The 26,663-nt window shown below is 45.2% G+C and overlaps 1 protein-coding gene across 4 annotated transcripts; it reads right to left on the bottom strand.

Annotated features, from left to right (window-relative positions):
* Positions 1-657: 657 nt before the first annotated feature.
* Anapc7 (anaphase promoting complex subunit 7) lies at positions 658-26,637 on the bottom strand. 4 transcript variants are annotated; one of them, XM_040731072.1, is made up of 11 exons: positions 26,620-26,637; positions 20,388-20,574; positions 19,927-20,046; positions 13,537-13,648; positions 12,642-12,795; positions 10,976-11,118; positions 7,878-7,995; positions 4,411-4,607; positions 3,455-3,679; positions 2,223-2,373; positions 658-1,312 (listed from the first exon to the last, which is right to left on the bottom strand). In XM_040731072.1, exons 2-11 carry the CDS (start codon positions 20,472-20,474, stop codon positions 1,123-1,125), a joined length of 1,497 nt encoding a protein of 498 aa, XP_040587006.1. In that variant the 5' UTR covers positions 20,475-20,574; positions 26,620-26,637; the 3' UTR covers positions 658-1,122. The 4 variants fall into 4 exon arrangements, with proteins under 4 accessions (XP_040587006.1, XP_040587004.1, XP_040587005.1 ...); XM_040731070.1 differs by lacking the exon at positions 26,620-26,637 and adding an exon at positions 26,265-26,460; XM_040731071.1 differs by lacking the exon at positions 26,620-26,637 and adding an exon at positions 25,433-26,045.
* Positions 26,638-26,663: the final 26 nt, after the last annotated feature.

Raw genomic sequence — 26,663 nt, 5'->3', positions numbered from 1 at the left:
ATCCAGCCTGACATGAAGAGAGGCGGATGGGCTCTGTTTAAGTTGTGCTCAAGGGTTTTGCCTCCTTTCACCCTGACTGGTGGGGCTGCTGGTGAGGCCAAGTCGGGAAAAGCACCACCACATGCAGCCTGTGGGGTCTCTGGAATGGCTCGCGGTAGGTAGTGGGCACAGGCTGAGGCACTTCTAGGACTTGTTCCGTTTTATGAATCTAGTGTCTTAAGACAGATCTTCCTGTGTAGCTCAGCTATGTGGAAGTGTCCTGCCTCTGCCTTCCAAGTGCAAGATTCCAGTATGTGTCGCCACCAGGCTACCCTGACCCACTTTCCACCGCACTGACAGATGTTCTGAAACTGACCACTGTCCGTTTACAGTGCATCTTTCATGTGCATCACCTGGGTCTGCATCCTGAAAGGAATCCACCTGCAAAGCCCAAGGTGGAGGGTGAGGTGACGTGCTCCCAGCAGCCGTTTCAGGACAGGAGCTGAAAGCGGGCCCTGCCCTCAGGGCCTCAGTGATGAGCCAGGCTGGCCTGTGTAAAGCATCAGGGCTCTGCCTCCTAGCACAGGGGAGGAAAGGGGGAGTGTTTATGGCAAACTGTTCTAGGGCCACATGGCTGTATCTGGCAAGGAGACGGAAGGAAGAGACCGTGAGAGGGTGTCCACTGTGACATCACTCAACAGTTTTATTAGTTGACCTGGCCCTGTGTATGGCCATGCTCCCTTCATGCTGCTTCCAGACCTGCCCACGCTGAGGCCAAGCCCTGCTGGGCCCCCAGTGAAGCAGTCACCGTCACTACCAGGGAGTGTGGTGGGCCAGGACTGTGACTCCCAGAACCTCTGACAGGGCCACCCAGCACATGTGCCCTTGGGAGGATGGGTTAGTCTCGTGAACCCATTCATGTAAAGAAAAAAGCGTCCTCCGCTGGGTACATCAGAACCACCCAGAGCCTGGGAGCCCGCAGCTTGGGTCCTCTCAGTCCTCAGCAAAGCAGGAAGGACAGACATCAGGCTGAAGTCCTGACTACAAGGAAACAGGCAGGGACTCCTGCTGTGAGCACGGCATCCGTCCTTCCACAGCATCTGTCCTTCTGTCTAGGAATCACCAGAGGCTGCTGCTGGGCCTTCACTGCATGCCAAACCACTGCTCTTGGTCAGCCCACTGGGCGGCCTCACTGTCACTGCCCTCCAGGTCCCCTTCTTCCCCACTGCCCTCCATGTCGTCCACATCTTCCTCCTGCGTGGCGTCCGTGGGACTCTCCTCCTTCTCCATCTTCTGCATGCCCTCTAAAGACTTCTGGTCATTGGGGTCCAAACTAAGGAACAACAAAACAAAGGGGAGGCTGAGTTTCTGCCTTGCTCCTTGGACTGCTTTGTCACCAAGCTGGCCCGGCGGTCAGACCCTAGGGTCAGAGATGATGCAGATGATTGTGGCTTCCAAGGCTAGATCCAGGGAGTCCATCAGAGCATTAGGAAAAGGGGCATTGCCCTAAGTTTTAGAAATTGTAACTTGAGGGGGCTGGAGAGGCGGCTCGGCAGTTAAGAGCACTGGTTGCTCTTGCAGAAGACCTAGGCTCAGTTCCCAGCACCCACATGGTAACTCATGACCACCTGTGACCCCAGTTCCCAGGTATGCCACCCTCTTCTGGCCTCTGTGGGAACCAGGCGCACATGGTGCACAGACATATGCAGGCAAAACACCCATACACAAAGTCACTAAAAAATGGCTAACATTGCAATTAAAACTCTTAATTTAAGTTTCCCCCCACAAAGGCCTTCAACCTTCTCCCAGCCACCCCTAGTACTATGCTGGCGGCAACAGCCGCACACGGGGGTAGGAAGGGAGGAGGGAGGAAGGACCAAGGTACACAATCAGCCTTGGATACAGCCTGCCTCAAGGAAAAGAGTTACACTTCTGCGAGTGATACTGGGATATTGTTCCATGTTATCTAAGGACTGCAGTTAACTAAAGCCCTCATGCTTTACCATGGGACTTGATTTTAAGTCTCAAACATAGACCAAGGCATTTTTATCAGTAGCAACCCCACAAAGCTGGGAGGTCTAGAATCCTCATTTAATTCTGCTAATGTACTTTTGGAAAATATGTCACAAGTCATGAATCCACAAACTTCTCTCTTCTATTCTCGGCCTACCTCCAGCTAAGGGCACAGCATGTGTGAGCCTGCTCTACCTTCATGCCCTCCCCACAGGAGGCTGAGCACCCACCTGAGTGCTATACTGTACTGGTCCATTGCTTCCTGGTACTCATTCACAGCCACCAGGAAGTCCCCCAGGATCCGATGCAGGACACAGTCGCTCTGATTGGCCAGGGCATTCCTCAACAGAGCAATTCCGTCTTCATATTTCTGTTCCCTGCCTACAGAGAAAGACATCTTCACTGCTTGGCCAGTGCACACTTATTTTTTTCCCAGACAGGGTTTCTCTGTATTGTCTTGGAGGCTCTTCTGGAACTCGCTCTGTAGACCAGGCTGGCCTCGAACTCACAGAGATCCTCCTGCCTCTGCCTCCCGAGTGCTGGGATTAAAGGCATGCACCTCTACCGCCTGGCTCAGTGCACAACTTAAGAGAGACACCCTTAAAGGGGACTGCAATGTTCATGAGGGGCATGTACATGTGGTCTTTATTTCATTGGGAAATTGGCATAATGAGTACTGAGTCTTTCAAAAATGTTTTATTACATTAATTTATGTGAAAAGGGGTGAGCATACCATAACATGAGTGGAGGTCAGAGGGCAATTTGTAGGAGTTGGTTCTGTCCTATCATGTGGGTCCTGAGGAATGAACTGAGGTTGTTAGCCTTGGTGGCACCTTTACCTGAGCCATTGAGTCTGTGCCCTGACACACGCCTTTAATTCCAGCACCAGGGAGGCAGACAGATCTCTGTGAGTTTAAGGCCAGCCTGGTCTACACAGAGCGAGTTCCAGAACAGCTAATGCTGTTACCCAAAAAAAAAAAAAGCCAAATTCAGTTTTATTTCCTAAACCAGCACAAATACAGGAGTTTCTCATGCATCAGAACAAATGCTTTGGAATCCAGATGCCAACATGAAGGCCAGCACCAAATGAGACACTGGCCCTGTACTAGAGCCACAAGCACAACAGCCTTTTCATAGCATCATATAAACACATGATCATGCTAGGGGCAAGAACAAAGCTAAGAGAAGGTCAGAAGAATCCAGACAGCTCACAACAGTTCAAACAGACTAAAATCAACTGTACTCAACTTAAACTAGTTCAAAACTAATCCAGAGACGAGCTGAGCAGCTACCAAGTGATTTTAGCTCGTTTGAACCAATCTAAGCAGGACTAAGCCATGACTGGTAGTGATCTGTGTAAAGCACTCGTCTAGCAGGCGCAGACCTGCTCTGCCATCTTAAGCGTGCCCCCAGAGACGAGGGTCACAACAGCCACAAAGAACACCCCAGTATGTGCACTCACTGAGCAGCTCCGCTTTCTTCACCACGGCCTTGACATAGTCTGGCCTCTGGGCCAGCGCTTTATCTAACAAAGTTTTGGCTTTCTCCTGTGTCACGGGGTCTTCCAGACACACGGTGGCTAACAGGGTAAGAGTCTGTGCGTTTGCACCTAGAGTTTTGTAAACATTGTTGGCCATCACCATGGCTTCTCGAATGCTGTTAGAAGCTAAGTAACATTCTATGAGACCTGAAAAACAAAGCAGAGACACTGTACCGCAGGCCGGCCCCAAGCCCCTCACCGTGCTCTGCCCTGAGCCAGCAGTACCCACCCTGCAGCACCTTCCTCTATTTGTTGTTGTTTTTTGTTTTTCGAGGCAGGGTTTCTCTGTGGCTTTGGAGGCTGTCCTGGAACTCACTCTGTAGACCAGGCTGGCCTCGAACTCACAGAGATCTGCCTGCCTCTGCCTCCCGAGTGCTGGGATTATGGGTGTACACAACACCTTCCTCCATTCTATAATGATTCAATGGGGCTGCAAATGACCCAGCATAGCCTCTGACTATATAAGCAGATTTTTATTCCTTCCAACTTCAAATTTTTCTCTTCAAACTTGAACTCATCTTCCTGTTACGAGACAGACTACTGAGCTTATTTTTAAACTCTTATAAAAATGTTTTAGAGGAACAGAATCTTGTAAGAGCTATTTCAGTGTCGGTGACTCAGTCACCAAATGTTGCTAAACCTGACAGTCTGCGAGGCTACAGCAACATCCTGTCTCAAAAAAATATTAATAATAAAATTTAAAAAGAAATCAACCAAGCAATCAATGCAGGAGAGACTCTGTCTGGGTTTTAAAAGTGCTCTTCCCCGGCCACCACAACTCTAACACACAACTCAGCTGGGAGGTTTTGACCTAACAAAACTGTCACCTGTTGGAGCTGTCACGCCCACAGAGTCACACTGGCAGTTTCCTGTCTTACCTTCGTAACAGTCTAAGCGACAAGGTGCAAGCCTTATAGCCTCCCGGAAATGTATTATAGCTTCCTGGACTCTGCCCATGTTCCTAAGTGCCGCTCCTTTGAGTAGCAAAGCTTGGACGCTGTTGCTGTTCAGCTGAATGGCCTTGGCGCCCAAGTACAGAGCCCGAGAGTAGCGCTTGCTATAGAAGCTATGGCACCTAGGGAAAAAAACAGCACAAGTTATGAAAGAAACCTCAATGCCAGGCTGGGTGGCAAATTCCTATAATAGACTGTCATTAAAAACAAAACAAAATGCTGTCCAAATGGTTCAGGGGGTAAAGGTGCTTGCAGACAAGCCTGATGACTTGAGTTCAGTTCCTAAGACTTACACATGTGTGTCAGGTGTTGACACATCCACACACAATACGTAAAATGAAATATAAATGTTTTTAGAAATCTTCATCCGCAATCAGAGAAAGCCAGTTACCAATTATGCTTCCAGCTACAACCCAGAGATCAGTAAAGAAGCAAAACAAAACAAAAACATAAACCAACTAAGCATACCTCCAAGGGGCATCTCACACAGCCATGGTCAGGCGCTCCAGGACCCCTGGCATGCGCAAGGTGGAGTCAAGAGGCTCAGAAATCAAACTGCAGTGAATACTAAGTGACCAGAGTGCTTGGTCACAAATGGGATAACTATGTCGCATCCCCCTTCTGAGGGATCATTGTGGAAGAGGGCAAAAAGTGTCTAAGAGGCAGAAGTCCTGGAAGACTGGAGCTAAACAGTGTCTTCTGGACCCACCAGCTGTGGTGCCTGCAAAGAATCAGCATTCTGGCATGGAAGGGGATGGGGTTCATGAGATCCCACCCCTAAATGAGGACCTAAGGACAATTAATGGCTTTCGAAAAAGGAAGAGTCCATTTTTCTTTAGTCTGGCTCCTGCAGGTAGACTATAATCCATTGCATTGCTCTATACTCATATGTAAATGGAGAGCACAAACTGGGGTCAAAGTTTATTAAATAAAAAAGAGGAGGGGGCTCATCTGTTAAGAGCACTGGCTGCTCTTCCAAATGACCTGGCTCAACCCCCAGCACCCACATGGCAGCTCATAACTGTCTGTAATTCCAGTTCCAGAGATCTTACACGCCCCACACAGACATACATGTAGGCAGAACAACAATGTACATAAAATAAAAAAAAAATATTAAAAGAAAAAAATAAGAAAGCGAATATCAAGTTGGGGAAGAGGTAGGCAAGAATTGATTTCATAGGAATTAAGAGGAGGCCTTCGAAGTGAGTATGATCAAAATACAATGTTTTTGAAGAATTAAAAAAAAAGTATAAGAAGTCCAAGGCCAGCCTCAGCTACATGAGACTCTCTTAAAAAAAAAAAAAAAAAAAAAAAAAAAAAAAACGAAGGCCAGCCTAGCATGGTGTTACACAGGATGATCTTTTCTGATTTCAAGTTAAGCCTTGTCTACATATTAAGATCTAGGACAGCCAGGGCTACATAGACAGACTCTGTTTCAAAATAACAACATGAGCTCTTTGGTCTTGGCAGCAGAAACAAAACGAGGAAAGATGATGAAAGTGTTACGTAGTTAAACAACATAGTAATAACACTGCTGTAACTCTAATGCTTACCACCTTCAGAAGTCGACCTATGCCCAAAACAATACAGAGAAACCCTGTCTTGAAAAACCAAAAAAAAAAAAAAAAAAAAAAAAAAAAGAAGTCGACCTATGGCAAATACAGCTCCCTGCCAAGCACCAAGAGAAAGTATAACTAGAGTGACAAGACTAAGAAAAGAAACACTACTGAGATTGGCCAATGAGGTTACCTAAACATTATCTATCACAGATTAAGACATAGATTCTGTGGTGCAGGGCTTTAATTCCAGCACTCAGGAGGCAGAAGTAGGCAGATCTTTATGAGTTCCAGGCCAGCCTGTTCTACAGAGTGAGTTCCAGGACAGACAGGGGTATACAGAGAAACCCTGAGCTTTATAAACCAAAACAAACAAACAAAAAAACAAAGCAAAAACCAATAAACAACTCAAGGGGCTGGAGAGACAGCTCAATACTTAAGAGCACTTGTGCTGTTCCCGCAGAGAACTAGCCTTTGATGCCCAGCACTGACATGACGACATGACAGCTCACAGCCATCCAGGGAATCTGATCACACCCTCTTCCACTACACAGGCACCAGATACTCATGTGGTACAAAGACAGACATGCAGGCAAAAACATCTGATCACACACAAAAAAAAAACTAACAGAAAACATTAAAGGACTTGAAGGACATCAGGCTAGCATCCTTATAAAGCCATCTTGTCACCATAGTTTTATTTCCATCTGTGTGAGGTCAGTGCTGACAGCTCTCCCTCTGAATGAGGCCTACTAAACACAACGCATCATCTCTGTTCTTAAGCTTGAAGTCCAGATCATTACCCTGATCTCAAAATCAGAAAACATTCAGAAGAGTCAATAAATGTTGTCAGGGACCTCCAGCCATCAGTCAGCTAGGCTGTATCACGTACTCATAGAGAAGATGTGACACTAAGACCACCCTGCCACCCCTTCTGTCATAAAGCAAATTCCAAGTAACAAGCCTGGGGTTTACCAGTCAGTTAAAGATTAGCTTAATTGGAAAAACTACAAGGTCCTCAGAAGATAGGCCTGAGCAGTAGTAAATTGTAATAGATAGGATCGGATCCTGCTGTCAGGTTAGCAAGCAACATAGGAGTTCCTACCCCTGACCTCTTGCCCTGTAGATTAGGTAGCCAGGCAACGCAGCAGATCACCTCTCCCACTGACCTCTTGCCCCTGCAGCTGCAAGCACACCTTCCCCCCTTCCCTCCTTAGTTCTCCTATATAAATCCCCTTGTGATGAAATAAAGTTGTCGCCTTGATCAGAATCCTGTCTTGGCGTCCATTCCTGTATCCCCTGTCCTCCATCTTTCTCCTAGGTGTCCACCAGACCCACGTTGAATGTCCTGCGGGTCGGGACAAAATGCCTGCCCAAAGTCACAGGCATATCCTGGTTGATTCAGGTCTCATGACTGTGATTTCAATTTATATTCTCTTTTTGTTTAAAAAAAAAAAAAAAACAGAGACAGGGTTTCTCTGTGTAGTTTTGGAGGCTGTTCTGGAACTCTCTCAGTGAACCAGGCTGGTCTTGAACTCACAGAGACCTGCCTGCCTCTGCCTTCCCAGTGCTGGGATTAAAGGCGTTCGCCACCACCGCCCTCTCTTTTTGTTTAAAGACATGGTCTTAACTATGGGGCCCTGACTGACTGTAATTTGCTATGTAGACTAGGCTAGCCTTTAACAGATATCTACCTGCTTCTGCCTCCTGAGTGATAGGAATAAAAGCTTGCACCACTACTATTCCTGGTTCAACTTACATTCTCTTAAAGAGAAAAAATAATCTTTTTAAAAAATAGACTGGAAATTGGATAGAAACTAGGATGAATAAGCATACCCAGAGACCACCCAGGGTTCTGCATGCTGATCAGAAATGTTGAAAAGGCGGCAGCCAAGGTTTTCCACATCCTCCAGCCGCCCTTCTCGTGCCAGGAGGTAACCGTAAACATCCATTCCTGAAAGAAAGGACACAGTAAAAAGAGGCTTTTCTACCAAAGAGGGAAAGGCCCTCAGAAAAGGCAAAGGAGGCAGGAGAAACAGATCAGCAGTTAAGAACATCCTTGCAGAGGTTCGGGTTCAGTCCCCAGCATCCACGTGGAGGCTCACAACCAAATGTAACCCAGTCACAGGGATCTATGTGGTCTCTGAGGAAGCAGGCATGTACGAGGGTTACACTCACACAGAAATTTAACAAGAAGCCCAAAAGGCCCACGAAATGCCTCTGTGGGTTCAATCTCTGGGACCCACATGGTAGACTGCTTCCCCAAAGTTGCCCTCCGACACTTTGTGTGCATGTGCCCGCTCACACACACACAAATAATTTAAAAAATTAAATAAGCTGGGGTGGGGGTGACACATGCCTTTAATCCCAGCACTCAGGAGACAGAAGCAGGAGGATCTCTGTGAGTTAGGCCAGCCTGGTCTACAGATGCAGCTAGTTGGGAGAGTGTTTGCCCAGCATGCACAGAGCTCAGGGTCAGTTTCTAGCACCACGTAAACTGGGATGGTGGCACAGGCCAATAATCCCGGCATTTGGGAGCTGGAAGCAGGAAAAGCAGAAGTTCAAGGTCAACCTCACCTACAAGAGACCTCCTCTCTGAATGACTGAATTAATAAACAGCAAACCATTGAAAACAAGAAAGGTTCTCTTCTGGCTTCAGGAGGCTCCTGCACACACATGCTGAACATAAACTTGCAGGCAGACACCACACACAAGAAAGAACGAAAGACGGAGAGACAGGTAGGCACAGGAGCAGCAGGTCCTACATCACAATTGGAAACCCTGTCACGCCAAGGTCTGTCCCTAAATCTGTAGTGTGGTAAACTACATCCCAGAAAAGGCCCCCAAAAGGCATCACATAACGCTGTGATGCCTAAGAGCTCTCACCCATTTCATGATTACTATGTTGAAAACACCCAGTCTCACATAAACAGACAAATGGTTAAAATGGCCTGGCCTATGTCCCAAAAAGCTGCTGTTTTATTCTAGAATGTAGTTCATCATGGAATGCCACCTGTCTTCCACTTAAACCCTCCCAAGTCCTTTTCATCCGTTCCCTGTGGTATCTAAGGGCCCATGCTGACTCTCACCACCTCCACCTACTGCTCTCCTTCCTTACCATCCCTTCCAATTCCCAGGCCTCTCCCAGCAAGATTACAGCTATACTCCTGCTGGTCTGGGCTTTGGATGTAAGTATCAAACTCCAGGCTACCAATGCCACTAGGCTAGCATTTGTAAAACACTGTATTCTCTTTCTTTTTTATTATTATTTTTGTTTATGTTGTTGCTGATTTTTTATTCTTCCAGACAGGAAATATCTCTGTGTATCTTTGGCTGTCCTGGAACTCGCTCTGTAGACCAGGCTGACCTCGAATTCAGTGATCCACCTGCCTCTGCCTCCTGAGTGCTAGGATTGAAGGCATGCGCTACCACTGATGGCTTCTCTCTGTATTTCTTTGGTGGTGGGTAGGTCAAAGGCAGAGTTCCCAGCAGTCCACAATGACCAGATGAACTTGAACTGCTGACCTTTCTTTTTCTACCTCCCAAGTGCTGGGATTACTAGTGCAGTGTGAAGAGGAATAAACACCAGACAGGGGAAGACCCTGTACAAACAGTCTCTAGACTGTTGCCACATCTGACTACTTGGGAAGGTCCCTTCATACTCAGTCATCCTTTTTGTTTGGTTGAGTCAGGGTCTCACTGTGTAGCTAGCCTTGACCTCACAGTCCTGCTAGTATTTGGAGTGTTAGAATTATTTTTTACTTATTCTTTGTTTACTACCCCAAGGCATGTTCTTCTGTTGGCCTCTGTTGAGTCTTTATGATCTCACCTCCCTCTATTCCTGAGCACTGAACTTTTCAAACTGCTGGCCTCCCCCACCTCTCAAACCACTATGCCTTGTTCCTTCACCTGCTTCCAGATCAGTGGCTGCTCTGCCAGCTCTGAAGACACTTTAACCCCTTTGTCCTGTTCTTAATGTCTGTCCCCCACTTCTTTGTAATTACACTAAGGACAGAGTAAAACCAAAGTCCCTAAAAGGACATTAGGGCTCTGCAGATGCCTCCAGTCAGCCACACCATAAATTATAATTCATGGGGGAGGGGGCACGATACCCCTTAAAAGAAAAAAGCTAAGCAATGGTCTAAGAGGAGAAAACACTTGAATTCAAATCAAACAACCTCTCAGAATAGTATTAGCTATGTGTTAGAGACATTCGCCAGGCCAGGGAAAGGACTGCTACAGCAAGTGAGCCTCTCAGAGGCTGTCCACCCGGGAGGTGGAAGCAGCAGAATCAAGAACTCAAAGCTGGGTTCAAGGCTAGCCTGGGCTACATGAGACCCTCTCTTCAAACAATAAAAAACAAGGGGCTGAAGAGATGGTTCAGCTGTTCATCTGACCTTAGTGGATTCCTGATGGGAGAAGTCCTGTATATATGTCAATAAAGCACTGTTGGCCAATAGGGAAGCAAGATAGGTGGGACTAGGAGTCGAGGAGGACTCTGGGTAGGAGAAACACAGGGATTCACAATGTAACCGCCATAGAGGTAAGAAGCCCAGACACTTTCCTCCGGTAAGAGTAAGTCAGAGATAGCCAGTAAGAAACAAGCAAGGCCAACAGCTTCATAATCAGTACAGCATCTTGTATGTTATTTGGGGACTACAATATGGCAGAGCCCAGGCGACTGGTGGGAAAAAACCAAAGCGGCTGACAAGAAAAAGGCATCTCTCTACAGAGATGAGTCATAACTTCAACTCCTGGGGAATCCAAGGACACTGGACTCATGTGTACATACCCACACACAGACACATTTACACATAATTAAAATAAGCCTAGAAGCAACAACAATAACAAAAACCGAAACATGCCAGGTGCCAATGCCACACTCTGCCTTTCTTAGTTGCCCTTTACAAACACTCTCTGGCCCCAGGGTTCACCTTTTATCAGATAGGGATCCAACATCTGCGCCTGCTCAAACTTGAGGACGGAGTTCTTACTGTCTCCCGCTCTGAAGTACAGGTCTGCCAAGCTCCCCAGCAGGTCCACGTTGTCTCTCAGTAAGGATTTTTTCTCTAGTGAACTTAAAAGATATTAAATACTAAACCCTTAGAATTTGTTACAAAGCTTTAATCATTGCATTTGGGGGGTGGGCATATAGACAACATTCTTTTCTCTATGTATATTTTTCACAAATAGGTTTTTGGGGTTTTTTGTTTGTTTTTTGAGGTAGGGTTTACTACATTATCCAGGTTGGCCTTGAACTCATGATCCTCCTACTTCTACCTCCCAAGTTCTGATATTTATACTCAGGCACTACAACTTTTAGCTATAAGAATTATTAAAACAAATTTTGATGAGCCAGCAAGATGGTTCAACAGGTTAAGGGCAGCGCCTGCCACTAAGCCTGATGATCTGGGTTTGATTCATGGGACCTACGTGGTAGAAGAGATCGGACTCCTTTAAGTTGTCCTTTGACCTCTATACAAGCATATGTGCCCATAAACAGTAAATAAATACAAATGTAATTTTAAAAACTTCTAAAATGACCTAGGTACAATGGTCAGTTTTACATAGGGGCTGGAGCAAAGCTCAGTGGTTAAGAACATCAGATGCCCCTCAGAGGACTCATGTTCAATTCCCAGCACTAGCACAGCAGTTTTCTTCCACAACTTCAGTCCCAGGGAACCCAATGCCTCTTCTGGTCCTTGTGCCTACTAGGCACACACATGGGATATAAATGTACATGCAGACAGAACAACCATACACATAAAATTAAATAAAATGGTTTAAAGTTATATAATGAAATGGTTGTGTGTGTGTGTGTGTGTGTGTGTGTCTGTCTGTCGTGTCTGTCTGTCTGTCTGTCTGTCTCAAATATAACACTTAAATCTACAAAGAACTTTCTGGTTATGGTTTTCCTTTTTTTTTGTTGTTTTTTGTTTTTTAGACAGGGTTTTAATATGAAGCTCTGACAAGCCTGCCTCTGCCTCCTGAATATTGAGATTAAAGATGTGCACCACCATGCCCAGCAAGGTCACAGTTTTTAAGAAGAAAACATACAATACATGATTTTATATGCCATTCACAAGTGACAGCTACTAAAGATTGGGAAAAAAAATACAGCTTTTTGTGCTAGGACTTGGAACAGAAAGAAACCCCACTCGCTGTCAGGTGTTACAATAAACATATCTATCTTGCAAACAAAAAGGCGAACACGCCAGCCACAGCAGGTTGCTCTGACCGTGGTCATCTTCACATCAACACAGCTTTCCATTTTTACAGGTTCCAACAGTTTGTTGCATCTGCAAGCATTAAGTGCATTAGAAAACATTGCACAAAGATGACTGACTGCAATGCCAAGCAGTAAGCATCCACCTTTTCTGATTTACCAGAGATCCATCAGCTCTCCAGACAAGAAAAGGGCCTTAAGATCTTTGGATTAACTCAGACTTGGTGGCTCATACCTATAATCCCAGCACTAGGGATACTGATGATGGAAGACTGAGGTCAATTCAAGGGCAAGCCAGGCTATGTAGTAAGATGTTACATATTTCAGACCATGCCACCCAGCAAAACCACCAGAGTTGACATCTTGGCTCTCACCAGATGGTGCTGATTGCTCTTGAGTTGTCTCCAGTGTGCACAAAAGCATAGGCTTTAATCCACACAGACAGCCAGTCCAGGTTGGGCACGGTCTGGATTACATTCATCGTCATTGATGCCACCTCTGCACCTTTTACAGAAAGAGATAACAAACCTAACCCCCCCCAAAGCAAGAGAAAGGTGAGGCATAGCATCTTTCTCCCACAGTGCAACAAAAACAGGCTGACACAGCTGCCTTCCCCATCTAAGCAAGATGCGCACAACAGAGAGGTCAGAGCCTCAGTATGCTAAGCACATGTGTCACTGAGCTATACCCTAGCCCTAAAAGACAGGTATTACCCTTTATTTCAAAGCTGACAATATTCGGAATGTTATTTTGTTTTTTTTTTAATTTATTGTGTATACAGCCTTCTGCCTGCATGCCAGCAGAGGGCACCAGATCTCATTTAAGGTGTTTGTGAGCCACCATGTGGTTGCTGGGAATTGAACTCAGGAACCTCTGGAAGAACAGTCAGTGCTCTTAACCACTGAGCTATCTCTCCAGCTCCTTCGGAATGTTTTAAAGCTATTCTAGGGCTGAAAAAATGGCTCAATAGGTAAGAGCATTTGTTGTTCTTGCAGAGGATCCAGGTTTAATTTCCAGAACCCAAAAGATGACTTAAAACTATCCCCAACTCCAGCTCCAGGGGCTTCAATGCCCTCTTCTGTCCTCTATGGCACACACGGCTCACACAAGCACACACATGGTTCACAAACATACATATAGGCAAAACCCTCATTGACAAAAATAAAATTAAAATCTAAAAGAATGTCCTACTCTATCTAATGCATACTCATTGAGAAAATCGTCTTTGACTGCAAATACCCCAGACAAGAGGCACAAAGCTTTCTGTACCTAGAATGGCGTCAAGGGCCAAGGGGCACTGCCGGAGGACCTCCTTATAGCTGGTGACTGATGGGCGTTCCTGACCAGCCTTCTTGTACAGGTTCGCCAGCATCATGTTTATCTACACACAAAAAACAAAGGACAGTAAAGCAAGTGTGTCTTCAAAGGAAGTACTTCACCATGAGCAAGCTCTGCTTTGTATTCCCAACTACTGCTCTGCACAGCCCTGTGCAAATAAAGACCGACTCCATTCCTCGAAACATACAACTATTATTATCCTTGCCTTTCCTGGTTCTGTTATCCTCTTTATATCTAAACCAAAGATGCTGCCTCTGGGATTAATAGAGACCTAGAATTTTAGTTACTTTGATTTTTCCTGTTAAGATGAATAACTCCAGAAGTGCTCGAGCTGATGTATTTTAGAGATTTTTGTGTTTGTTTTTGCTTTAAGACAGTCTCACTGTGTAGCTCTGGTTGACCTGGAACACATAAAGATCTACCTGTATCTTTTAAGAGTGTGTGTGTGTGTGTGTGTGTGTACACTAGTACAGATGCCCACAGAGGCCAAAGGAGTTAGTTAGATTACTCTGGAGCTAGAGTAACAGATGGTTGTGAACCATCTAACATGAGTGTTGGGAACTGAACTCAGGTTCTCTGGAAATGTTTGAGTATGCTCCTAACTGCTGGAGCCATCTTTCCAGCCCAATTTAATACTAATACAAAAGAAAGTGAAGTAGAAAAGAGTCCCTGGGTGGTGGTGGCTCACTGCAGGGAGCCATGAGGTGTAGCCGTCATTCCAAGATGGCAAACTAACAGATTCAAAACTGCAGGATTCCCACAATACAGGACATCAGGGTATCCGAGAGAAAGATCCCATTATTGGTAGTGTAGCAGAAGCCAGAGGCTCCATCCAGACCAATGGCTCACAAGAAATGAGCACTTACAAGATGAATGGACTCTAAAGGGTAAACTGTGTGACTCAGCAAGCCACATTACAGCTTCCATGATGAGATTCTTCTTTGTTTTGTTTTTCCGTTTTTTGTTGTTTGGTTTTTCTTTTAAATTTTGTTTTGTTTTAGGGGAGGTTACATGGGCAGAGGGCAGAAGCAAGGGAATGGGGAGATAAGTATAATCTAGATGCAGGATGTCAAATCCACAGAGAATCAGTAACAGCTGAGAAAAAAAAAAGAAATCTTAATTTTTTTTTCTTCTTCAAGACAGGGTTTCTCCATGTAGTCTGTCCTGTAACTTGCTTTGTAGACAAGGCTGACCTCAAACTCACAGAGCAGTGATCCTGGGTGCTAGGATCAATGGTGTGTACTATCACTGCCTGGCTAAAATCTTGGCAATTTTTAAAAAGGTTTTATTTTAGCCAGGTAGTGGTAGCCCACACCATTAATCACACTCGGGAGGCAGAGGAAGAAGAATCTCTGTGAGTTCAAGACCAGCCTGGTTGACAAGAGCTAGTTCCAAGACAGCCTCAAAAGCCATAGAGAAACCCTGTCTCGAAAAACCATAAAAAAAAAAAAAAAAAAAAAGACTTTATTTTTATTATGTGCACAAATGTGTGTCTGTTCATGAAAGTATGTGGGTGTGCATGGATGCCTTTGGTGGCCAGCAGAGGTGGAAAATCCCCTGGAGATGGAGTTACAGGTAAACTGTACAGGTAACTGGTTGATGTCAGTGCTGGGAACCAAACTCTGGCCCCAGGAAAAACAGCAAACACTTTTAATTGTTGAGATATCTCTTGAGCCCCTGTTTGTATTTGGTTTTATGAGACAGGATTTCACACGGCTCACGCTGGTGTCAAACTCATTGTGTACCTAATGAGGATCTTGAATCCCTGATCCTTGTGCCTCACCTCCTGAGTGAAGGATAGCACACATGCACCACTACATTTGGCTTTTTGTGTTGATGTCGTTGCTTCTTATTTAGTAGTTCAGCCTGGCTTGGAACCCACTATGTAGATGAGGCTAGCCACAAACTTATGAAAATCCTCTAGCCTCAGCTCCCTAAGTGCCAGGATAACAGGCATGAGCCACCACACCAAGATTACAACACTTGACATAGCTGTTTAAGAAAGATCAGATAACACCCCACCCCAAAATAAGTGACATAGACTGAGGAAAACAAAAAACTTGGCTTATGGCAAACCAGTGGCTAGAATCTGGCCTATCTTATACTTAAACTAGAACTGTCTACTTACCATACTGAGTCAAAAAAAAACAACAAAACAAAAACAAACAAACTCAAAGTGAACTCCAGAGGTGACATGACTCAAATAGTAACCACACTACTTAAATCTACACTTCACCAAAATTTGAATATGGTACTTAATAAAGCTATTTCCAAAGAAATCCTTTATTAAAAATTCCATTTTTGCTGGGTGTTGGTGGCGCACGCCTTTAATCCCAGCACTCGGGAGGCAGAGGCAGGCGGATCTCTGTGAGTTCGAGGCCAGCCTGGTCTACAGAGCGAGTTCCAGGACAGCCTCCAAAGCCACAGAGAAACCCTATCTCGAAAAACCAAAAAAAAAAAAAAAAAAAAATTCCTATTTATGCCAGTTATGGTGGCACATGCCTATAATCTCAGCACTAGGAAGGCAGACGCAGATGATCACTACAAGTTCAAGGCTAACTTGAGCTACACCTTGACAACCTCTGAAAATACCCCAAATGTGGGAGCTAGAGACTGCTCAGCAGATAAGATCACTTGTTGCCCCTACAGAGGACCCAGCTTTGTTCCCTACCACTCACATGGTGGTTCACATCCATCTGTAACTCTATTTCCAGATTGTTTGTTTGAGACAGGGTTTCTCTGTGTAGCCCTGGTTATACTGGAACTCACTCTGTAGATCAGTTGGCCTCAACTCTGAGACTTAACTGTTTCTGCCTCCTGAGTGCTGGAATTAAAGGTGTATGTAACCAGGCGGCAATTTCCAAGGGGCCTGATAACTTCTTCTGACCTCCACAGGCACCAAGCATACACATGCTGCACATAAATATATGCAAGCAAAATACATACATAAAAAAATGAAATGAAACAGGTGGTGGCACACGCCTTTAACCCCAGCCCTCTGGAGGCAGAGGCAGGTGGATCTCTGTGAGTTTGAGGCCAGCCTGGTCTACAGAATGAGTTCCAGGATAGGCTCCAAAAGCTACACTGAGAAACCCTGTCTTGAAAAACCAAACAAAAAAGAAAAGAAAAAAAAAAAACCCTAAACAAGATCAGCAAAGGCAGGTGAAGAAGGCACTTGCTGCACAGGCCTGGCAACCTGAGTTCAATCCCTGGAAACCACAGTGGAAACAGAGACTCAAATCAAAGTTGCTCTCTGACCTCCAACACACACTTATACACAAATAATAACGAAGAAAAAGTAAATAAATAAATAAAGCATGAAACCCAAAACAAGACTCTTACCCCTACATTTCTGAGAAAAATCTAAAAACACGAAAGAATGTAGAGAGTACAAAGACAGAGGTTGGGGAGATGGCTCAGCCGGCACAGTGCTAGTTGTGCAATCACAGGACTCTTGAATTCAAGTCCCCGGGACCCCTGTAATGGTTGGGTACTGTAGCTTGCAACTACAACCCTAAGGCTGGCAACTCACTGGCCAGCCAGTCTAGCCTAAAAACACAGACCACTAAGTTCAGTGAGAGACCCTGCCTGGAAAAAAAAAAGGTTGAGAGAAACTGAAAAGACATCCTAACATTAGCCTCTGGCCTCCACATGCACCCACACAGGCAAGCACACTAACACACAGACATAGAGTGCACACACTAACAGAGAAGCATGCAGCTAACACACAAGTGCACAGGACACACATTAACAGTGTACAGCATACTCTCTAAAGCACAAGTAAACCTCACACAGTAACATACAAATATATACAAACACACAGAAATGACAACAATGGGTAATCTTAATAGTACAAAGAGAAAGTGACCATGTCGCAATTTAAGTGCTTAAACACAAGTTGGTGTTTGGGAGATTGTTAACCTGAGGAAAGCAGTGACTGTGAGAGCACAAAATCTTTTCTTACAATTTGGTTGTGAGCTGGGCACCTTGGTGGCGCACGCCTTTAATCCCAGTACTCGGGAGGCAGAGGCAGGCAAATCTCTGTGAGTTCGAGACCAGCCTGGTCTACACTGGTCTACAGAGCTAGTTCCAGGACAGCCTCCAAAACAATACAGAGAAATCCTGTCTTGAAAATCTTTAAAAAAATTTTTTTGGTTGTGAGCCTAGCCTTTAAGAGCTGAGCCATCTCTCCAGTCCTAGAGCACAAAATCTTTAATATGTTCAATTATCTGCAACTTGGCTCTGGAGAGAACATTTGTTCCAATTATAAACCTAGTATATAAGTTGAATACAGCATTCAATTCACAGTGATTCCTACACTGAAATAATAAATGCTATAAATTAAACTAAACTACTTTATTTGGCTTTAGGTAGTGCATTTTAGAGGTCATTATGAAAATACAAAGAGAAGGCCAGAGACAGCTCAGCAGTTAAGAGCACTGGCTGCTCTTCCAAAGGACCGGTGTTCAATTCCCAGTACACACATGGCAGCTCACAACCATCAGTAACTCCCATTTCAAGTGATCCAATACCTTATTTTGACCTCAGTGGGCACCAAACAAGCATGTGATGTACATCAATGCTGTGTGTCTACTGAAATTGGAGCTTGACAATCTGACTACACTGGTTGGCCAGCCTGTAGTCACCCCAGCTGTGGAGCTACAGACTCCTGCTGCTAAGAGGGCTTCCTACATTGGTGCTGACCATCCAAATGCTGTTCCTCATGTTTTCAGAGCAAGCAATCAAACCACTAAGCACCTCCCCAGTCCAAGGGAATCTTGAAGTTTTGTTTTTACAAAAGGAAAGATTAATACAATTAAATATTCCTGTTACCAGATGAGTTCACCATTAAATAAAGAAAAGGAAGAACCTTTAAAAAGTGTTTTTGCACCTGTTCTTCTTATCATTATCCTGTCAGGAGGAAATGTCAGTGACGGACAGAAAAGGGTACTCAGTGTTAAGAGCATGTTTTGGTCTTCCAGAGGACCTGAGCTCAGTTCTCAGCACCCACATCAAGTGGTTTACAACTGCCTGTAACTCCAGAGGCAGAGGAACTCACAACCCTAGCCTCTGCAGGTACACATACACAATGAAAAATAATAAGAAATCTAACCAAGTACAGTGGAACATGCCTTTAGTCCCAGCACTTGGGAAGGAGAAGTAGGTGGATCTCTGTGAGTTCCAGGCCAGCCTGGTCTACACAGTGAGTTCCAGGACAGCTACAGCTACATAATGAGACAATGTCTTGAAAAATGTATATGTATTTTTTTAATCTTTAGGGGGCTGGACAGATGGCTCAGTGGTTAAGAGCACTACTGCTCTTCCAGATATCTAGAGGACTTAAATTTTGGTTCTCAACACCCCACGTCAGATGGCTCACACTGACATCAACTCCAGCTCCAGGGGATCCAATGTCTCTGTGAGCACCTATACTAACATGCACACACACACACACACACACACACACACACACACACACACACACACACACACACACACACACATATATAAATAAATCTTGGAAGGAAGGAGAAAAAGAAAAGGAAGGAAGGAAGGAAGGAAGGAAGGAAGGAAGGAAGGAAGGAAGGAAGGAAGGAAGGAAGGGGGAGAAAAAGAAAAGGAAGGAAAGCTAAGGAGTAGCTGGGTCTTGTGGTGCAAGCCTGTGATCCCAACTATGAGGCTGACTGGGAGTCACTGTCCAAGTCAATCCTGGTCACACAGTTTAAGTAACTTAGTGAGGCTCTGTCTCCAAATTAAAATTTTAAATGAAAGGAAAAGGGTCAAGGTTGCAGCTTAGTGATGCCTAAAGTCCTAAGTTGAACCTCCAGTAACACAAAACCAAACCAAACGAATTTTTTGTTGTTTGTTTTGAACTCCTAGTTTTCCTGCTCCTACCTCCCAAATGCTAGGATTATAGGTGTCACTATACCTAACTGAATTCTCAGGGTTCCTTAATGAAGACAACCGTCTACCTGTCTGAACCCCAACTCCACTTTTTTTGAGACCAGGTCTCTCTGTGCTTTGAAGCCTGTCCTGGAACTCACTCTGTAGACCAGGCTGGCCTGGAACTCACAGAGGTCCACCTGCCTCTGCCTCCAGAATGCTGGCATTAAAGACATATGCCACCTCTGCCACCACCATCCCACTCTTAAGGGGCTGTGGTGGAACATGCCATTAACCCTAGCACTTGTGAGGTAAGTAGATTTCTGTCTGGGAAAAAAAAAGAATGAGAAGAACGACCATACAGATTTCTTGAAACACAGAGAACACACAGGATGAAGCAGGGTGAACAGAACTGGGGAAGAGGGAAATTCAACTTACTTTGGGCGTTCTCTGTCTTGAAGGGATCCCATCAAGTATAGCGATGGCATCTTTGTCTAGTTTCAGCATTGTGTAACACTCAGCCATTTTGTATTTTACTTCAATTTCAGACGGAAGACACTTCAAGATAATAAAAATACCTCTTCAAAATATGACCTCAACAGCATGATAGTTCTTCAAAACTACTAAAACCATCTGTAATCTTATAACCTAGCAGTTCTGCTCCTAGATGTACAATCAAGAAATAAAACAAACAAGCTCACAAAAAAACCTGGACATAACTGGGTAGTGGTGGTGCACACCTTTAATCCTAGCACTCAGAAGGCAGAGGCAGGTGGTAGAACCCTGTGAGTTTGAGGCCAGCCTGGTCTACAGAGTGAGTTCCTACACAGTTAGGGCTACTGACACAGGAAACCTGTCTTGAAAACCTAAAATAAATAAACAAGTTCTCTCTTAATCACCTGGCTCTGAGGAGTAGACGCAGAATTTCCAGTTGAAGGTCGCACTTTTGAAGTTTTACTCAATGCTTTCTTCTGCTGTAAAGCCATGGTATACTTACTCACAGCATTCCGGTACTCCTTATCATGAAAGAGAGAATCTGCATGATACACCAAAAGCTGGTACTTCTGAGATGGGGAAAATAGCTCACTAGAAAACAAAGGAAGCAAATCCTACATGAGTTATTTTGAAAATTAGAAAGAACACCTTTTGTGGGATATTAGTTTAAGATGTATTACATTTGCTTATGCTCTGAATTACTTGTTTAATGATGCAGAGATGTGATGCATTTGTTTAACTCTGTGAAGCTGTGTTATGTTGCCTGTCTAAAACACCTGACTGGCCTAGTAAGAGCTGAATGGCTAATAGCTAGGCAGGAGGGGGATAGGTGGGACTGCCAGGCAGAGAGAATACAAAGGAGGAGAAATCTAGGCTCTAGAGAGAAGCAGCATGAAAAGGAGAAGAGGAGGAAGTCAGAGGCCAGTCTCCCAGCCACACAGCCAACCACGGAGTAAGGAGGAAAGATATATAGAATAAAGATTAAAAAGCCCAGAGGCAAAACATAGTTAAAGAGAAATGGCATAATTTAAGTTAGAGAAGCTGGCTAGAAACAAGCCAAGCTAAGGCTGGGCATTCATAAGTAAGAATAAGACTTTGTACATTTATTTGGGAGCTGGGTGGTGGGCCCCAAATTAAAAAAAAAAAAATCACCTACGAACACCTTGGTGTTTACCTAAGCCTAACAAAATGCCTTGTATGTTAGCTTATAAAAAAGGTAGTATACCTTAAGTGCAAGTGACTAAAGGAGAGGTGCAATATTTGAACACCATGCAAATATGGCCAACACATCTAGTACACTATCTTACTGTATTCTGGTTTCCTACAATTTAGTGTTTTCTTAATATAGACACTAAATAATACTTATAAATCAAATCAAATCAAGAGATGAAGAAAACATGCTTCCCTTCTCTTTTAAAGGCCCTTCCACTCTCTTCCTGCTTTTTGAGACAGTGTCTCACTCTAGCCCAAGTAGCCTTGAATTTATAGCAGTCCTCCTGCTTCTGCCTTGGAAGTAATGGGATTACAGAATGGACCACTATGTCTACTCAACAAGACCTCTCAATCTAGCACTGGTGTATATACAACTATATTGTCTTAGGTTAACTTCATATTTTAAGGCTAATTTTGCCAAAGAGCAGCAACCATGACTTGACCATTACCACAGGCAGAGCCTCTGAACAGGGAATAATTTACCACTTTAAATTCTTTTTAGAGAGCCGGGCGTTGGTGGCGCACGCCTTTAATCCCAGCACTCGGGAGGCAGAGGCAGGTGAATCTCTGTGAGTTCAAGACCAGCGTGGTCTACCGAGCGAGTCCAGGACACAGTCCAAAACAATACAGAGAAACCCTGTCTCGAAAAACCAAAAAAAAAAAATTCTTTTAGAAAAATACTGACCAAAATCAAGCATCTGAACTGAGCATGGTGACATAAGTCTTTAATCCCAGCACTCGAAGGGAGAGGCAGGTGGATCTCTGTGAGTTGGAGGCCAGCCTGCTCTATAGATTGAGATCCAGGGCAGTCAGGACTACACAGAGAAACCCTGTCTTGAAAAAAAAAAAAATCCAAGTACCGGAAAATTTTAAATTCCAAAGAAAAAGCCAGTATGAGAACATAATAGGAAAGCCAAAAGGTCAAGATGAAAAAGGATTAGCCTTAGTAAGTCTATTATCTATATGTATAGGTGCATATGTGTATTCCGTTGCCCATGGAGGCCAGAAAATACTGGATCCCCTAGTAATTACCTGACAGGGGTGCTGGGGACCAAACTCAAGTTTTCTGCAAGAGCACCAAGCATTTTTAACTGTGGAGCCACCTTTCCAGGCCCTAGAATTCTTAATTTTACACACAAAAAGAAAACTTGACAACACTAGAAGCACTATTATTATCATGACTCTCAGGTGTCTACAGATAATGTACGGAAACTAATGTTTCAAACTTTCCTTTGTTTTTTCCAGGCTTCAGATTAAGCCCATGGCTTTACAAAGGCTAGGCAAGCCTTCTATCACAGAATTTTATCCAAAATACCATTTTAACTAGTCCTTATTAGCAAGGTTAAATGCCTCAACACTGCTTTACTTTTTGTCCTGCATAGGGTATCCAACCAAGGTCTCTGCATGCTAGGCAAGCATTCCACCCACAGGTCTATCTGCAACCCTGGTTACCATTCTTCATGTTTATACTTCCAGTCTTACTCCTTCCCAAACTAAGTGGGGTTATACATCTTTCTCTGACATGTAAAGAACAGACTGAGACAAAAAATTCTACAAACAGATACATTAAAAAATTGTAGAAGCCATAAGTGGTTATGCAGGCCTTTAATTCACTCTGCTTCAGGAGGCGGAAGCAGGTAGATTTCTATGAGTTCAAGGCCAGACTGGTCTACATAGCCAGTTCCAGAACAGTTGAGACTATACATCGAGACCCTGTCTCAAATAAATTTAAAAAGGGAGAGATATTTTTTTAAAAACTCCACAACTGCCGGGCGTTGCTGGTGCACACCTGTAATCCCAGCACTCGGGAGGCAGAGGCAGGCGGATCTCTGTGAGTTCGAGACCAGCCTGGTCTACAGATCGAGTTCCATGACAGCCTCCAAAGCCACAGAGAAACCCTGTCTCGAAAAACCAAAAAAAAAAAAAAAAAAAAAACAAACTCCACAACTAGATACCACTGCTAGGTACGGTCATATACTCCTGTAGTCCTAGCATTTTGAAGCAGAGGCAGGATGATTAGGCATTCCAGGAGCTAGATAATCAGTTCAAAATTGGCCTGGGCTATGACCCTGTTTCAAAAAGGGGATTAGAGGTGAACCCACAATTAAGAACATCCGGAGCCGGGCGTTGGTGGCACATGCCTTTAATCCCAGCGCTCGGGAGGCAGAGGCAAGTGGATCTCTGTAAGTTCGAGACCAGCCTGGACTACCAAGCGAGTTCCAGGACAGCCTCCAAAGCCACAGAGAAACCCTGTCTCGAAAAAACCAAAAAAAAAAAAAAAAAAAAAAAAAAAAAAAGAACATCTGGGTTTTAGCAGAGAATCCAAGTCTAATTCCCAGCACACCTATCAGACAGCTTACAACTACCTGCAACTCCAGCTCTGGCCTCCAAAGAATATGATGCCCTCTTCTGGCCTCCGAAGCAACAGGAATATACATGGTGCACAGACACACACATGTGCAGGTGCACACACATAAAAAAGAAATTCCAGTCTATTAGCAGTCATCCCCTAATCCTATCTCCCTTGGCAGGCACTGATCTTTGGTACCTTTTTTTGGGGGGGGGTATTTCTAGACAGAGTTTCTTTGTGGCTTTGGAACCTGTCCTGGAACTATCTCTTGTAGACCAGGCTGGTCTCGAACTCACAGAGATCCCCCTGCCTTGGCCTCCAAGTACTGGGATTAAAGGTGTGCACCACCACTGCCTAGCCTGTGGTACCTGTTTAAGAATACATTTTATTATTATTTATGTGTACTTGTATACCTGTGTACATGCATAGGCACAAAACAAAAAGTCATTTTAAAAAAAGTCAAGTGTAATAGAACGCATCTATAATCCCAGAACTTCATGGTAGAGGCAGGAAAAGCAAGAGTTCAAGGTCAGCCTCAGCTTCACCAAGAACCTGTCTCAAAAAAGCAAAACAAAGCTGGGCATGGTGACTTAAGCCTTTAATCCCCACATTCTGGAAGCAGAGGCAAGTGAATCTCTGAGTTCATGTCTAACCTAGTTTAGCTTCTAGTTTACAGCCAGAGTGACACAGAGAAACTAGAGAGGGGTGGGGAGAAAAAGACAACAGAACATTAAAACAACCGAGAATGAGTAAATAGATGGGCTACTTCCTCGAATTTGAACTTTACCACCCCTTTTCCTTCTCCAGAGGAAACAGGTTTTTCATGTATGACAGAGATACATCACAGACACCTACAAGGCAAATATGTTACAATGTATAAATACTGACCACTCTGTGGGTAGAGCAGTATCCTTTTAATGATTTTTTTTAAAGATTTACTTATTTTATGTATAAGGTGCTCTATCTGCATGTACACCTGCATGCCAGAATTGGGTATCAGATCCGGTTATAGATGTCTGTGAGCCGGTTGCTGGGAATTGAACTCAAGACCTTACACGTGCTAGGTGGGCTCTCCATGTCTGAGTTACATCTCCAACCTCAGGAAAGATATCCAAACCATTCCAACTGCATCTCTCATTCCTTGAGTTTCCCCACATAATTTTATGTAGTGTTTAGCCAACTTGCCCTTTCTGGATTTATTTTGGGTAGTGAAACCTAGGGCCTCAAACATTCTACTTAAGTATTCTACCACTAAACTACATCACCAGTCCTGCGTTTTCTCCTTTTATGATCTTTTCTAATTTATTTATATTTTATGTATGAACATTCTGCATGTACACTCGAATGCCAGAAGGCGGCATCAGATCCTATTATATAGATGGTTGTGAGCCACCATGTAGTTGCTGGGAATTTAACTCAGGTCCCCTGGAAGAGCAGTCAGTGCTCTTAACCTCTGAGTCATCTCTACAGCCAGCCCCCGCATCCCAGTCCTGTTGGAATTTTTTGTTTTTTAACAGTGAGTACACTGTCTATTAGAAAATTTCAAAATATAAAGGATAAAGGCCAGAACTTAAATGCTTCCACTGCTAAGAAACTGACAATCTAACCTAATGAGAAAAAACAAGGGTTAGCTTTAGTTAGTCTAGCAAAATGCTTCAAACAATGCTATATATAGCATCACCAAAACCCAAGACTAAAGATTAGGGCAGAGCCAGGAGGTGGTGGTGCACGTCTTTAATTCCAGCGCTCAGGAGGCAGAGGCAGGTGGGTTTCTGTGAGTTCAAAGCCAGCCTGGTCTACAAAGCAAGTTTCAAGAAAGCCAGAGCAGTTACCCAGAGAAACCCTGTCTCGAAAAACACAAAACAAAGAAGCGACTTGAGCTGCAACCTGAACCTGGAGGCAGTTCTAAAGTGAAGACTGAACAGGAGCCGCAGGTGCCAATGCCTGGAGGTGAGAACCAGCCTGGGCACTGAAGCAGCTGAAAACATAAGCTGGGAGGCTGGCCCGCAGTGAGAGCTCGGGCAGAAGAAGAAATCTGAGAGAGCAAGGAGCTGGATGGCTTGGCGAGCCACGACAAAGGGTGAGCAAGATGGGGAAGTTTTAAGCAGGGTCCAACAAGCACTCGAGCCTAGAACTCAGAACTGTCTCGTGCTTCATCTGAGACTCAGCAAACCCGGCTGGGAATGTCACTCGGTTGGTAGTGCTTGCCTAACACTCGTGGAGTCCCGGGTTCGAGCCCCAGCACCACAAGAACACCGAGCGTGGTGGTGCAAACACCCGCGACCCCAGCTCCTGGGGGACGGAAGCAGGAGGGCGGCGGTAAGTTCAAGATCGTCCTCGGCTAGACAGCTTGTGTGGCAGGCGAGTCGGGGCTACCAAGAGCCCGTTCGTTTCTAAGAGTCACCACGCGGCAGTGGCGTCGGGCCTTCCTAACAGGCTGCACAGGGAACTTTAAAAAAGGGCGCCGCTCGGCGGCCCGCCCAGGGCGCTCTCGGTTCCGCGCGTCTGCCGCGGCGACAAAGCGGCGGCTCCGAGCCCGCGCCGCAACGGGACCTCCGTGTCTGACCCTCGGGGGGACGCTGGGAGGCAGCAGGAGGGCGGCGTGGCTCCGACGGAGCTGGGAGAGGCCCTCGCCGCCCGCGCAGCCTCGGCGGGGCCGCGGCGCCCCTCCACCACCTCAGCCCTGGCGCCCAGACCGCCGCTCCCCGCCTCCACTCACGGGTTGTTATTACTCATGGTCAGCAGCAAGCTGCTGAGGAGCCGCACGTTGGAGTGCAGCCCCGCGGCCGCCATGTCCCGCACATGGTCTATCACGCTCATCCTGCCCGGCGACGGCGCGGCCCCGCAGCAGCCGACAGAACGCCCGCGAGCGGAGCCCGGCCTCACGGAAGGTTCCAAAATGGCGGCGGCACTGGGGTCCTTCGAGCCCAGGCGCGGCTCCACCCCCTTCTCCCCCCCTCACCGAGGATATAGGTAGCTACTGACGAGCCTGCGTGAAAAGAAGCGCCGGTGAGGCGAAGGCGGGGTTTTTTTCCGCCCACATTGCGTCCCCCATCTTAAAGGGTAAACCTTACCGAGGACTGGCAATGCAATAGAAGGCATCCTGAGGAGCGGATGC

The sequence above is a fragment of the Mesocricetus auratus genome, unplaced genomic scaffold (assembly GCF_017639785.1).
Source record: "Mesocricetus auratus isolate SY011 unplaced genomic scaffold, BCM_Maur_2.0 Super-Scaffold_100025, whole genome shotgun sequence".
Classification (NCBI taxonomy): domain Eukaryota; kingdom Metazoa; phylum Chordata; class Mammalia; order Rodentia; family Cricetidae; genus Mesocricetus; species Mesocricetus auratus.
This window is presented reverse-complemented; position numbering and strand designations above follow the sequence as displayed.

Coding starts and splice junctions, on each gene's coding strand:
- Anapc7 (XM_040731070.1), bottom strand. CDS start 26,365: ATGAGCGTGATAGACCATGTGCGGGACATGGCGGCCGCGGGGCTGCAC. Junction 12,796..13,536: donor GGCCCTTGACGCCATTCTAG/GTACAGAAAGCT, acceptor GGGGGGGGTTAG/GTTTGTTATCTCTTTCTGTA. Junction 2,374..3,454: donor GAAGAAAGCGGAGCTGCTCA/GTGAGTGCACAT, acceptor CTTTCTCTGTAG/GCAGGGAACAGAAATATGAA.